A 12,080-nucleotide genomic window follows, 5' to 3' on the forward strand; every position below is an offset into this window, starting at 1 on the left:
AGGTTTTTAAAAAATTTTTTAAAGCAAATGTGAGATGAGCCTTTAACAAGCGGTGACTTTCTTCTCCTAAAGCTTATTTTACAATGGATCCACAAAAATGCACCCTAAATAAATCCAGTGTTTGCAATGAATTCGAACATTAGAAGAATTGTGAGCTCCTCTGTTTCATCGATGCTTTGTTCTGAGATAAATATTATTACTTTATATGTTATTGGCTTGGACAACTTATTGGTTTATCAAAACAAGGTCATACCGAAGCACACCAGCAGCGGCGCTGCGAGCCGCACAGCAGACGTACAACGAGAACGTCCGGAGGTCAAAGGTAACGTTCGTATTTGAAAACATGGATTCCAAAAGAGGAGATGAAGGTAGGAACTTTTTGCCTTTGTCTATCTGTAAGCCGGACACTATGTTAATTTTAAACATGAATGACCACTTACAATAAGCTCTGTCCTGAGTTCTTAGTGAAATTAATTTAGTAACACAACATGTGAAGAAATGGACAACGTTGCTCTTTTTGTTAGCTTATTTGTTAGCTTAACTAATGTTTTCTATAATGTGAGATCTGTTTCCCATAGCATAATTTGAAACGCCGAGTTGTTGTCAACGTTCACACATTTATTTACCCCCATTTTATCCCTTTTGATCTTATCCTTATTACCCTTTAAAAGGGGAAAAACGAACAGCTACTGCTAGTTGTAAATCTTTTTGTGTAAGCTGGAATGAGGACAGCATACGTATTTTCATATTGTATTGCATTTGAAGTGGATTAAACACACTTATCGGAAGCCTACATATAAATCCCGGAATGAATTCCATGCCAATATGGAAATTGGTTGTTGTGTCGGTATCAGTATTTCTTGTACATGATTATTTGCTTGCTAGCTTTCACAGCCCCATAGTCCGTAGTTTATGTAGAGTTATGTCCCAATTTACATAAAATAATTGTACCTTAACCAGTCTTTAATAATGGGACAGATTTTAAGGGATATTGGCATATGAACTGACATTGTTTACATGTCTTACATCATGATAAATGAAAAGGGAAAGGATGGGGTTATTGATTGAAATACTGTACATTACTGGAACATTCAGAGTAGACATAGGAGGATACCTCTGTTCATCCGTGTGTACGCTGCTAGTGTGGAGTATTAAACAAAGCATAAACAATAGAGTTAGAGATGCTCTCTCAACATATATGTCTTTCATAGCCATATAATGGTTGATGCACTATATGGATAAAACCACTGGGTTACCTGGACATTACACCTACAGGAACAGTGGCTCAGGAGTTAGTTGTGGAGTCTACTAATTGGGAGGTCTGTGTAACCCCAGTATTTTTCCTGGTCTGCCTAATCTCACTGAAACAAGTGATGTTGAAGCTGTTCTTTGCTCTACAGAGGAAAACAGAAACCCTCCCAAATTGAATTACTTTTCATTTTTAAGCATTCTGAAGCGATCTGAAAAGGAAATTGTCACTATGGAGTCTAACACTGTAAACAAGGCACTGACCTCTTTTACAGCAACAGGCAAGACGAGTGACGATGGAGACATTGCATCTGTCATGGGATTCTCTGGGTTTGGTATGTGTAGTCCAGCACACTTGTCAGAAAATATAAACGTAAAAAAAGTATTCTCTGATAAAGTGACAATTTGAGTTGTTGCAGTCATACATCGAGTTTTATTTTTATCTTCCAGGTAAGAAAGCCCGCACATTTGATCTTGATGCCATTTTTGAGCAGACCCGGCGAACAGCCATCGAGAGGAGTCAGCGTGTGATAGGTAAGTGTTTCATCACTGGCAATGTGATAACCCTGCTTAGGAGTCATGATGAGTTTAATTGCATTTGGAATCATTGCGTCCTTAGAGGAGCGGCAGAAGGAGATAGAAATGGAGGAGGAGGGGGAGAGCTCCAAGTCAGTCAAACCGTCAGTCCAGAGTCAGAGAGGAAAAGCTGCTTCTTCCAGGTAGGGAGGCATTTATGAGGTTTTATCCTTAACTGACTGTTACATCTGTTCTGGCTTCCAATTTGTCTACTTAAGTGTACAATATGTTTTGCTTTGTCTGACAAAGCTCATTTATTTATTTTTTATCATTTTTAGAGTCCAGAAGAGCGACAGCAGCAGTGACAGTGGCTCAGATTCTGATTCAGACTCAGAGCTTATCGGGCCACCGGTGCCTCCTCAGCATGCAGCTCAGCAGGGCGATGATGATGATGATGAGCACGTAGGGCCACCTCTTCCACCAGGTTACACAGGCAGCACGGCTCACAGTGATGATGACGATGATGAAGAAGGAGAGGCACAAGATGACGACGATGATGTATGTCTGAATTATACAATCTCTTAGTAGGCTGTGAATTACAGCATACTACATATATCTGATTACACTTAGTCTGTCTAAAGTGTTGACTTTCTTCTTGCTCATTAAGAAAACAAGATTTTCTCAGTAAATGTTGGGCCATGGTGGTATGTTAGTAGTCTATAAGTGTTATACAGCGCTTTGCAGATCCATGTTGTAGCTGTGTACTGTGAGTTACCCTTCTTTGTGCATGCGCTCTGCATTATTTAGCTTGCCATGAATTATCCAAGAGTTAAAAACTATGAAGATGTTGATTTTTTTTTAAGCTGCTCTTCCTCTTTGGTGTGAACTCTGCTCTTGTTTCTCTTCCTGTACAAGATAACTTTTCAGCCAATCAGCTCTCTCCTTATACGTGGCACAATTGCCACTAGGCTATGAGCTGCTGAATTTTTGGATTTCCGCGTTGGTTACATTCCCTTAACCTCGTCTCTGTGTCGCTAAAAGAACTATTTTATTATCATTGCAGGATAATAAAAGTAAATAAAAATAAACAATGAATAGCTATTTGAACGGTGAAATAGCATGCACAGTTACAGGACCCAGATACTGAAGAATGGAATGGACTGGCTTTTTCCACAGTGCTTTTACATTGATACTGACCACTCAAAGCTCTTTTCACTATGAGCCAATTTATAGTGTGATTTTCCTACTGTGACAGATCACAATCTCGACATATAAAACCAACATTGTGTTCTGTGTTTGAGGTTTTTAAAAAAAATCCAACCACAAGATGGCAGCAGGAGAAAAGATTAACATTGTTAGTTTTGCACTGTACACGATAAAAGGTGAACTTTTTGCCTATTTTCTTAGTTGTGCTTTTTTCATTTGTTTTCTTTACATTACCAAAAGGACAGTGACACCTAAAATATCTGAATTTTTAATTAGAAGGATTTTTAGAATGTGTGTATTGCTTTTTACAGGAAAGTACTATCTACACAATATGTCAGATTCCAACCATTCACAAATATGACTTCTGTCGTTAAATGTCTTAGACTCACAACCTGTTAATGTAAAAATATCATACATATTGCTGCACTTTGATCAATTGACATAATATAGACTTGTGTTGTTTTGCCTTTTCCTCACGTTCATGTCAACTTTCTGTCCCAGAATCCAGTGAAAAAAATTCCAGACACTCATGAGATCACGCTGCAGCATGGCACTAAAACGGTAAGGCTTTCGCCTCTAACACCCAGCCGGTAATTAGAGCTGGTGACAACTCTATTCTCAGTTGACATTGAATAAAATTCTATTTTTATCACAAGCTTGTAAACAGTACAACTTTTGCTTATATTACGCACACACACACAAACATCTGGTTTCGGAGGCCTCTCATTGGATTTTCAGTTAACATTTATCTCACTGATTTTAGCCAAAAGAGCAGCTGTGAGGCTGTTACTTTTCTGCTTTTGTTTAGTCTGGTATCCAGATCTAGCACTTTTTCAGTTTTTAAACAGTTTAGTTCTAAATTATTGAAGAATAAACTTAAAATATTTGGGTTGTATTTATTTCTGTGCCTTTTAACAAAGCCAACATGACTGTATTGTTAAAGATTTCTAGTGTTATAACTAGTAATCAGCAGCGGCTTGCTTTCTGAGTTGTACAGGCTCATAAGTTGTCTCTTGGTTTTCAAACTGCTTCCTCAGGTGTCGGCTCTTGGCTTGGACCCCTCTGGAGCCCGCCTGGTGTCTGGTGGATATGATTATGATGTTCGATTCTGGGATTTTGCTGGGATGGACCAGGCTCTGCAGGCCTTCAGATCTCTGCAGCCTTGCGAGTGGTACTGAGAACAGCAACACACCTCCTTGACATGTGTTCAATAATTAATTTCATGTAAACATCCACTACACTGACTGCATTTCCATGTGCCAGAGTGTATACACTTTCACAAACACACACACACACACATCACCAAACCTCATGCTAACTCTGCGACATCCTCTGTTTTCATGCAAAATGAGCCTTTTGAGAACAGATGGTTAAGATATGTGTCTGTTTGTGTGTTTGCATGTGTGTTTACTCCGTGTTTAACTAAAGCCATCATCAAAGATCAAATTCTTTTTTGCTTTTGGGAAGCAGTGGGCCCATATTTTCTACTCCAACTTCCAACTTTTGTGATGCCGAAGTATTCTGAGATTTCAGCATTTATCTCGGAGAGTAAAATCACACCTAATCATAGTAAAATCTTATTAAAAAAATATGGTACAAGTTGTAATACTCTAGAATGTTGCAGGTATTCGTGTTTTCATTTCTATAGCAACTGCGGTCTACCCAGGATTCACTGCTAATTCCAGACATGCAGCGGACGATCTGTTCGTCTGCGCTGTGGGTTGACCCTGCCAGTGCATAATGGTAGCAATGTGTAGTTGGTTTTGTTTTTGTATGTGGGGATAACGATGTGTGTGCTGTGTGAGAAGCCAGCGGCACTCAGGAAGAGAGGAACACATGCTTTCGGGATGGACCAGGCTCTGCAGGCCTTCAGATCTCTGCAGCCTTGCGAGTGGTACTGAGAACAGCAACACACCTCCTTGACACGTGTTCAATAATTAATTTCATGTAAACATCCACTACACTGACTGCATTTCCATGTGCCAGAGTGTATACACTTTCACAAACACACACACACACACACATCACCAAACCTCATGCTAACTCTGCGACATCCTCTGTTTTCATGCAAAATGAGCCTTTTGAGAACAGATGGTTAAGATATGTGTCTGTTTGTGTGTTTGCATGTGTGTTTACTCCGTGTTTAACTAAAGCCATCATCAAAGATCAAATTCTTTTTTGCTTTTGGGAAGCAGTGGGCTGAGCTGGAGCAGGTTTCCCCTTATTAACGCTACATTTAACTTGATTACAGTGTGATCTAGGAGTCTGTTTGGTTTACTAACAAGCCGGGCTTCATATAGAAAGTTGTTGAAGCTTCCTCGGCCTGGGAACTGGATGAATCTGAGGGCTCATGTTTCATTTGCTCTGACAGAAAGCAGCTGATCTCACATTCAAACAGATTTCCACCTGGTCTTGCCCTTGCTCGACCAATCAGAAGCGGTTATCTAAAACGGGGTGGGTTATTTTTAGTGAATACTGTAGTATGTTTACATTTTTCCAGTGCTGATTGCTACCTCTCGCTTCGCTTTGCTCTAACTGTTTGTAGGGTTTGCCCTTTGATAATGCTCCAAGCAGAACTGAGAGGTTCCAGACTAATAAGCATTTGCACATTAACCTCGCAATGTCAGCACCCTGCCCCTATTTTTAAAACATCAGTTTTTATCAGTGGATAATTTTCTCTGTGAAAGCTTTGTTTTTTTATGCTTTAAAAACACTTTATTAGAAATATTCTGCTGTTGTTATAGTTGGGTGTCTTTGTTTATTGTTGTAGGCCAGTCATACAAATAATCAGGTACATCAGATGTTGAGATGTTTTGGTCGTATAGTTGCAATTATCTGGTGTTTATTTGTGCCTGAAAAAGTGAAGAATTAAAAGCTTATATAACAATGTTTTAGTGAAGCAGTCTTTGTTGTGCTGTTTTTGTGTCTCCTCAGCCATCAGATCAAGGCCCTGCAGTACAGCATCACCGGTGATGTCATGTTGGTGGTTTCGGGCAATGCACAGGCCAAGGTGTTGGACCGTGATGGCTTCAGTGTCATGGAGTGTGTGAAAGGAGACCAGTACATTGTGGATATGGCTAACACAAAGGTATGCCAAACTGCTGACTGTCAGTTTCTACAATAAAATCTAACGAAACAATAACAATGCGCTCTAAGAGGATCAGACGAGTGGCAATGAAGCCAAGAACACACAAGTTTACTAGAAATGTCAGTAATAATCGCTCACTGCAGTCAAACGCCACACGTTATGCCAAAAAGTAACTCCATTGTTACAGTTTCCACATCTGCTTTAATCTGAGTCATGAAAAATTTGTTCTTCAGAAAATATAAATAAAAAGAAAGTGCTGCGTGGCTCTGTAAATGACATAAAACAGGTGCTCATCAGTACGGCAAAACAACTCAACAAGTGCAAGTCTAACCAAGAGATTTCCTGAGGCACTCTCTTGGTTAGAATTATAAAAATATTTAATAGACATGATAAAATTATAAAATAGTTGGAGCAAGCGACCTACATGTATCCACTAAAAAGTCTTCATCACACCCCGATAATGAAGAAAAACAACTCCCTGTCTGTTGTTTTATCGCATTTTGTAAGCATGCAGAATCACTGTGTCAGTCTGGTTATTATTATAGATGTTTACGATACATTTTGCTATCATTTCACTGCCCCCTTGATTTTCTCTTTGAAGCCAGATTGTAATACTGCAGATGTGACTGATCATCTAACAGCCCATATTTTCTACTCCAACTTCCAACTTTTGTGATGCCGAAGTATTCTGAGATTTCAGCATTTATCTCGGAGAGTAAAATCACACCTAATCATAGTAAAATCTTATTAAAAAAATATGGTACAAGTTGTAATACTCTAGAATGTTGCAGGTATTCGTGTTTTCATTTCTATAGTAACTGCGGTCTACCCAGGATTCACTGCTAATTCCAAACATGCAGCGGACGATCTGTTCTTCTGCGCTGTGGGTTGACCCTGCCAGTGCATAATGGTAGCAATGTGTAGTTGGTTTTGTTTTTGTATGTGGGGATAACGATGTGTGTGCTGTGTGAGAAGCCAGCGGCACTCAGGAAGAGAGGAACACATGCTTTCGGGACTGTCGCGGTTCATTTCTTGCATATACCTGAATCTACAAAGAAGGATCCTAATTGAGTGTCCATGTTTGGATTTTATTGTGTTTAAGAAAGGCCATATTGGTAGTCAATGAGCATCTGTGCCTGCTGCACTGCATTTAGACATGGTTTATACCACCCATATGAATTACTTGAAGTGAAGGCCCATTGATCGCAAATAGTGTTTTCCTTGATGTCCTACATTCTTGTCCTGCACGGTCACATCTGGTGCTGATGGGGGAGTTTGGTTCAGTGAAAATGCGTTTTGGACGGGTGACGGTGTCCCAGTCAATTAGCTGTGTCTTATGTGATAATTAAGTCCTTGCTTTTATTCTGTCTCTGTTGACAAAAACGAATTTCCTTCCTAACTAACCCCACTGTGTGCAGAGATTTGTCACACGCAGGCCTGCACTGTATGTACATTCAGTATGATCACATGGTATTGCTTCTGTCTCCCTGAATATGTATTGCTGTCAGTGATACTTCTCTGAATAAATACTATAGACAAGACAAATTTCCATCAGCAGGTGAAAATAATTTTCGTACTAGTTCCAATTTTTGCACAAACTATTCTTCTTATTCTTTCAGTATTCCCAAATGTAAACGCTAACACAGACACTTTTCTGGCCTAAGGAAATTGTGATAATAAAAAACTGGGCTTGCCCATCCGTTCTTGTCTGTTTGTCATTATAATTCTTTGCGCTTACTTTTGTTATCGATATCTGCTGTTTTTTAGTCTTTCGCAAGTTGTTGTTGTGAACCTGAGAAGCATAATGCAGTTACTGGAGAAGAGTAATTTTCCATTGCTTTCTGATGATTACACCAGAATTAGGAAAAAATGTTTCATTAAATTAAAAGAATTGCATTTTTCTTTTCTAATTTAAGGAGAAACCTTAAAGTCCTAAGAGATGCGTTCATTTACTTGGCAACTGGATTGTGCGTAATTATTCAGCTCCCTGAGTCGATACTTTGTAGAACCACCTTTTGCTGCAATTACAGCTGCCAGTCTTTTAGGGTTTGTCTCTACCAGCTTTGCACATAGAGACTGAAATCCTTGCCCATTCTTCTTTGCAAAACAGCTCCAGCTCAGTCAGATTAGATGGACAGCGTTTGTGAACAGCAGTTTTCAGATCTTGCCACAGAAATTCGATTGGATTTAGATCTGGACTTTGACTGGCCCGTTGAAAACATGGATATGTTTTGTTTTAAACCATTCCATTGTTGCCCTGGCTTTATGTTTAGGGTCGTTGTCCTGCTGGAAGGTGAACCTCCGCCCCAGTCTCAAGTCTTTTGCAGATTCCAAGAGGTTTTCTTCCAAGATTGCCCTGTATTTGGCTCCATCCATCTTCCCATCAACTCTGACCAGCTTCCCTGTCCCTGCTGAAGAGAAGCACCCCCAGAGCATGATGCTGCCACCACCATATTTGACAGTGGGGATGGTGTGTTCAGAGCAGCTGTTTGTACTGACATTAGATTACACACGTGCACTCTATTTAGTCATTAGCACTCGTCAGGCAATGTCTATGGGCAACTGACTGCACTCAGACCAAAGGGGGCTGAATAATTACACACACCCCACTTTGCAGTTATTTATTTGTAAAAAATGTTTGGAATCATGTATGATTTTCGTTCCACTTCTCACGTGTACACCGCTTTGTATTGGTCTTTCACGTGGAATTCCAATAAAATTGATTCCTGTTTGTGGCTGTAATGTGACAAAATGTGGGAAAGTTCAAGGGGGCCGAATACTTCTGCAAGCCACTGTAGATGAGTTTGAGATTATTGTCCTAACTCTCAATGCCAGTGGTAAGTTCTTCTCCAGTTACCTGCTTGAAAATATTACCTTACCCATACTTGAGTAACCACAGACCCTACGCCTTGCAGGTGAGAGCTTCTTGCATGACACTAAGGTATCCCATTAAACCCTGTGAAAAAGCAGATTTTTTTTCCTTTACATGAAAAGTTGTCTTTTACTTCTGGGATGACATTTGCGCTAATTTAAAAAAAAAAAAGACATTGTTTTCAGTGATGCATTATGCTTTGAACACTTGGAGAAGGATGAATCTGATTTTTTTAAAGGAAGCTAGTGCCTTTTTCACACTCATGCAAAGCTGTTTTGAAGGTTGCTGTTTTTGCACAGAGGAGGGAATTAGTGAGGGGCTTCACGGACCATTTGTACTTTCCTGATCATATAGCGAGTGCATATTTTACCATAAAATTTAACAGCTTAGCAATTTGTAGTTCTTTTTAGTCATAAAACAGCAGGTCATATGCAATTATTCTTAATCAGTTATTAATATGGTGTGTTGTTAAAGTATTTGACAGTGAACAGACAGGCCCTCTTCCTGATCCACACATACCAATGCCATTTGGTCAGCTTCTGCTCATGCAAGGCTCTGCTTCTTGAGCATCCTGTCAAATAGCAGTATGTCTTGTCTGAAGTCCCTTCGCAGCACACTGAAGTGTTCCACTCTGACCTGGCAGCCAGAGAGGCCTCTCTCTGGGTTATACTGCTTTGGAGTTATTTGTTATGAGTAATTCTCCACATGACTCTCCAGCAGAGGAAATGTGTAGAAGTTACAAAGAGCAAAGAGCTCACTGTTCCAGGGCCTCTGAGTTCACTAGCACAGTTGTAAAGTGAGACTTATGTCGAGGAAATCCGAACGTTAATGTAAAGTCAATGTATTACAGTGTAACCTAATTAAGGATATGGATAAAGGACTCACATTTGTAATGCACAGTGCTGGAAAATTCACCATCGGATTAATTATCTGGTGACCTTTTGTGTTGCAAGTTTTGCCAAAATGGAAAAACAACAGCTGTCTTTACTCTTTATTTGTACGCACGATTACGAAATATGTCTTAATCTCCTTTCAAGTTTCTAACAGCACATGCTAGCTACTATTTCTGTGGCTTGCCCTTGAATATAAAGTGTTTAAAAACTGCTGTGAAGAAAAGGAAACTCAATATCTGCTGTGCACTGGATCCAAAATAAATAAAGCCACTGGAAGCCAGCCACAGGATATTGGGTCATTTTAGTGCTTGTTAAAAGTGTGCATTTGTTTATTTTCACTTTATGCTCTTTTTTTTCTCAGGGCCACACAGCTATGCTTAATTGTGGGTGCTGGCATCCCAAGATTAAAGAAGAGTTCATGACCTGCTCCAATGATGGGTAAGTTTTAACCAAGCATTGTAAGCTTTGAGTTAAAGGCAGAAGCCTCCACGCCCCCGTTGTCTTTCTCGCGCTGTTACATTGCACATGTTGTGCATCCAGTTGTTAAGCTTCACAGTGAGCCGTCTTGATTTTCAGGGAGGAGAAAACAGAAATGGCTTTTAGATGGGCCTAATCTCTTTGTGACTCACCAAGCATGTGTATTTTGTATAGTGAGTTTTGATCTTGGCTGATTTTATCTCTTTAAATGAAAACAAGCCTCTGGTCTTTCTAAACAATAACTGGTTACTTTCCTGTACACTTCATTTACAGGCATAACAAGGAGTCTCTGTTTTACAAACCAGCGTGTGCCATTTATAGTAATAATCATTGAGAAAGTCCCCCAGGACATTGAAGAGTATGCAGTCAGTGAGAAATACCCTTTCTCATCTTCAGAGCACTGCTGATAGCACAGTGACACCCATCATACATAGGCCACACTTCTTTGATACAAAATTAATGTCCAGCATTATATTTAGTAATTCTTACTGTCGGATTTTCAAAGTAATGCTCTCACCGAACAGACTTTTCTTCGCTCTCATCCCCTCCGTCACCAGCAGGGAGTCCTCTAATCCAGACTATGCCTCTGAAGATTGTAGCATGGCCTCATAGCTGTGTGTTTGCACATGGCATATTTATACTGGATGTTGTCCAAATGGAGCCCTTTATTTGTATGCAGTGATTTAGACCAGATCAACCGCTGTCATACACAGATATTTATATTGTTTGCTTCAGACCGCAGAGTTTTAACAGTCAGCGACATCCTTAAATCAGCACTAAACCTGTAGAAGCTGTAATTCTTTGTCCTGTGTATAGGTGTGCGGGAACATTTGTAAGGCAAAGAGTATGACTAAGCTACAGCACATTGATGAGTCTAAGAGAGTGTGACAGACAGCAGTAGAGACACCTAGGGCTATCATCATTAAGGAGAAACAAGGGCCCGACTTTGCGGGCAGCCCGCAGCCCAGTGTTTACCAGTGTTACTGCTCCCCCAGATGTGGAGGTTGGTTTAATTAGCTCTCATTGAGGCTCTGGAAATCCTCCCCTGGCACGTTAGCATTGGGTGTTTCTCCTGGCCAGCTAACAGGAGAGCAGCAGAGAGGAGCGCACAGGGAGCCATTCATAGGCAGAGGGGCTGCATGCGGGAGAGGTTCACAGCAGCAGACCCAGTCGGTGTGGCAAGCTGAGTCTCAGAGATGTGGCAAAGACAGAAAAGGGGGGGGGGGGGGGGGGGTGGCTATGTTGATTTACAGGTGGAGGAGGTTGTTCCTGGTTACATTTTCCCACCTTATTGTGTTGGTAATGTGCTTTGCAACTTGGTGCAGAATTTCACTTTATTGGTGGACACACTGTCCCTGAACCTACAATGTTTTCAATCAAAAATTCCTTTTTGTTGCTTTGGAGCAAACTGCATGTTACTACAAGTCCTAAACAGATAACTTTAAGCACACAAGGTTTGCAGAAGAATGCTTAAAATTGCGATATGTGTGATAAGTTGCTTAAACTACAGTTGCCACAATAAGGTAAATATTAATAATATATATTTGTGGGGGTTTTTGCTTGACTCAGGCTATAATAATTTGGAAGGTTGTCCCTTCATATTAGTTCCTTTCGTTTGCTCACTTTTAATTTATGTGGGTTTACTCAGTGATTTACAACATCACAGATGGTTTGTCGAGGATCTAACTGTCTATGGATCTTTCTACATTAATGAGACTGTTCTGTTGCCATGAAGGTGTGAAACACACAGTACCATCACTGAAACCTTATAGACAACTAT

General features: G+C 40.1%; 1 protein-coding gene across 1 annotated transcript in view; it reads left to right on the plus strand.

Annotated features, from left to right (window-relative positions):
- Positions 1-306: 306 nt before the first annotated feature.
- wdr70 (WD repeat domain 70) overlaps positions 307-12,080 on the plus strand; it is a 43,295-nt gene continuing 31,521 nt past the window's right edge. The window contains exons 1-9 of the mRNA XM_085463712.1: positions 307-368; positions 1,524-1,583; positions 1,699-1,782; positions 1,868-1,967; positions 2,103-2,322; positions 3,472-3,531; positions 4,008-4,141; positions 5,905-6,058; positions 10,185-10,261. Of these exons, the coding sequence (XP_085319838.1) occupies positions 344-368; positions 1,524-1,583; positions 1,699-1,782; positions 1,868-1,967; positions 2,103-2,322; positions 3,472-3,531; positions 4,008-4,141; positions 5,905-6,058; positions 10,185-10,261 (914 nt within the window). The 5' untranslated portion in view covers positions 307-343. The remainder of the gene's footprint in view (positions 369-1,523; positions 1,584-1,698; positions 1,783-1,867; positions 1,968-2,102; positions 2,323-3,471; positions 3,532-4,007; positions 4,142-5,904; positions 6,059-10,184; positions 10,262-12,080) is intronic.

The sequence above is a fragment of the Copadichromis virginalis genome, linkage group LG7 (genome assembly GCF_057382275.1).
Source record: "Copadichromis virginalis isolate Kocher_CV1m ecotype Utaka linkage group LG7, C_Virginalis_male_GT1.1, whole genome shotgun sequence".
Classification (NCBI taxonomy): Eukaryota; Metazoa; Chordata; class Actinopteri; order Cichliformes; family Cichlidae; genus Copadichromis; species Copadichromis virginalis.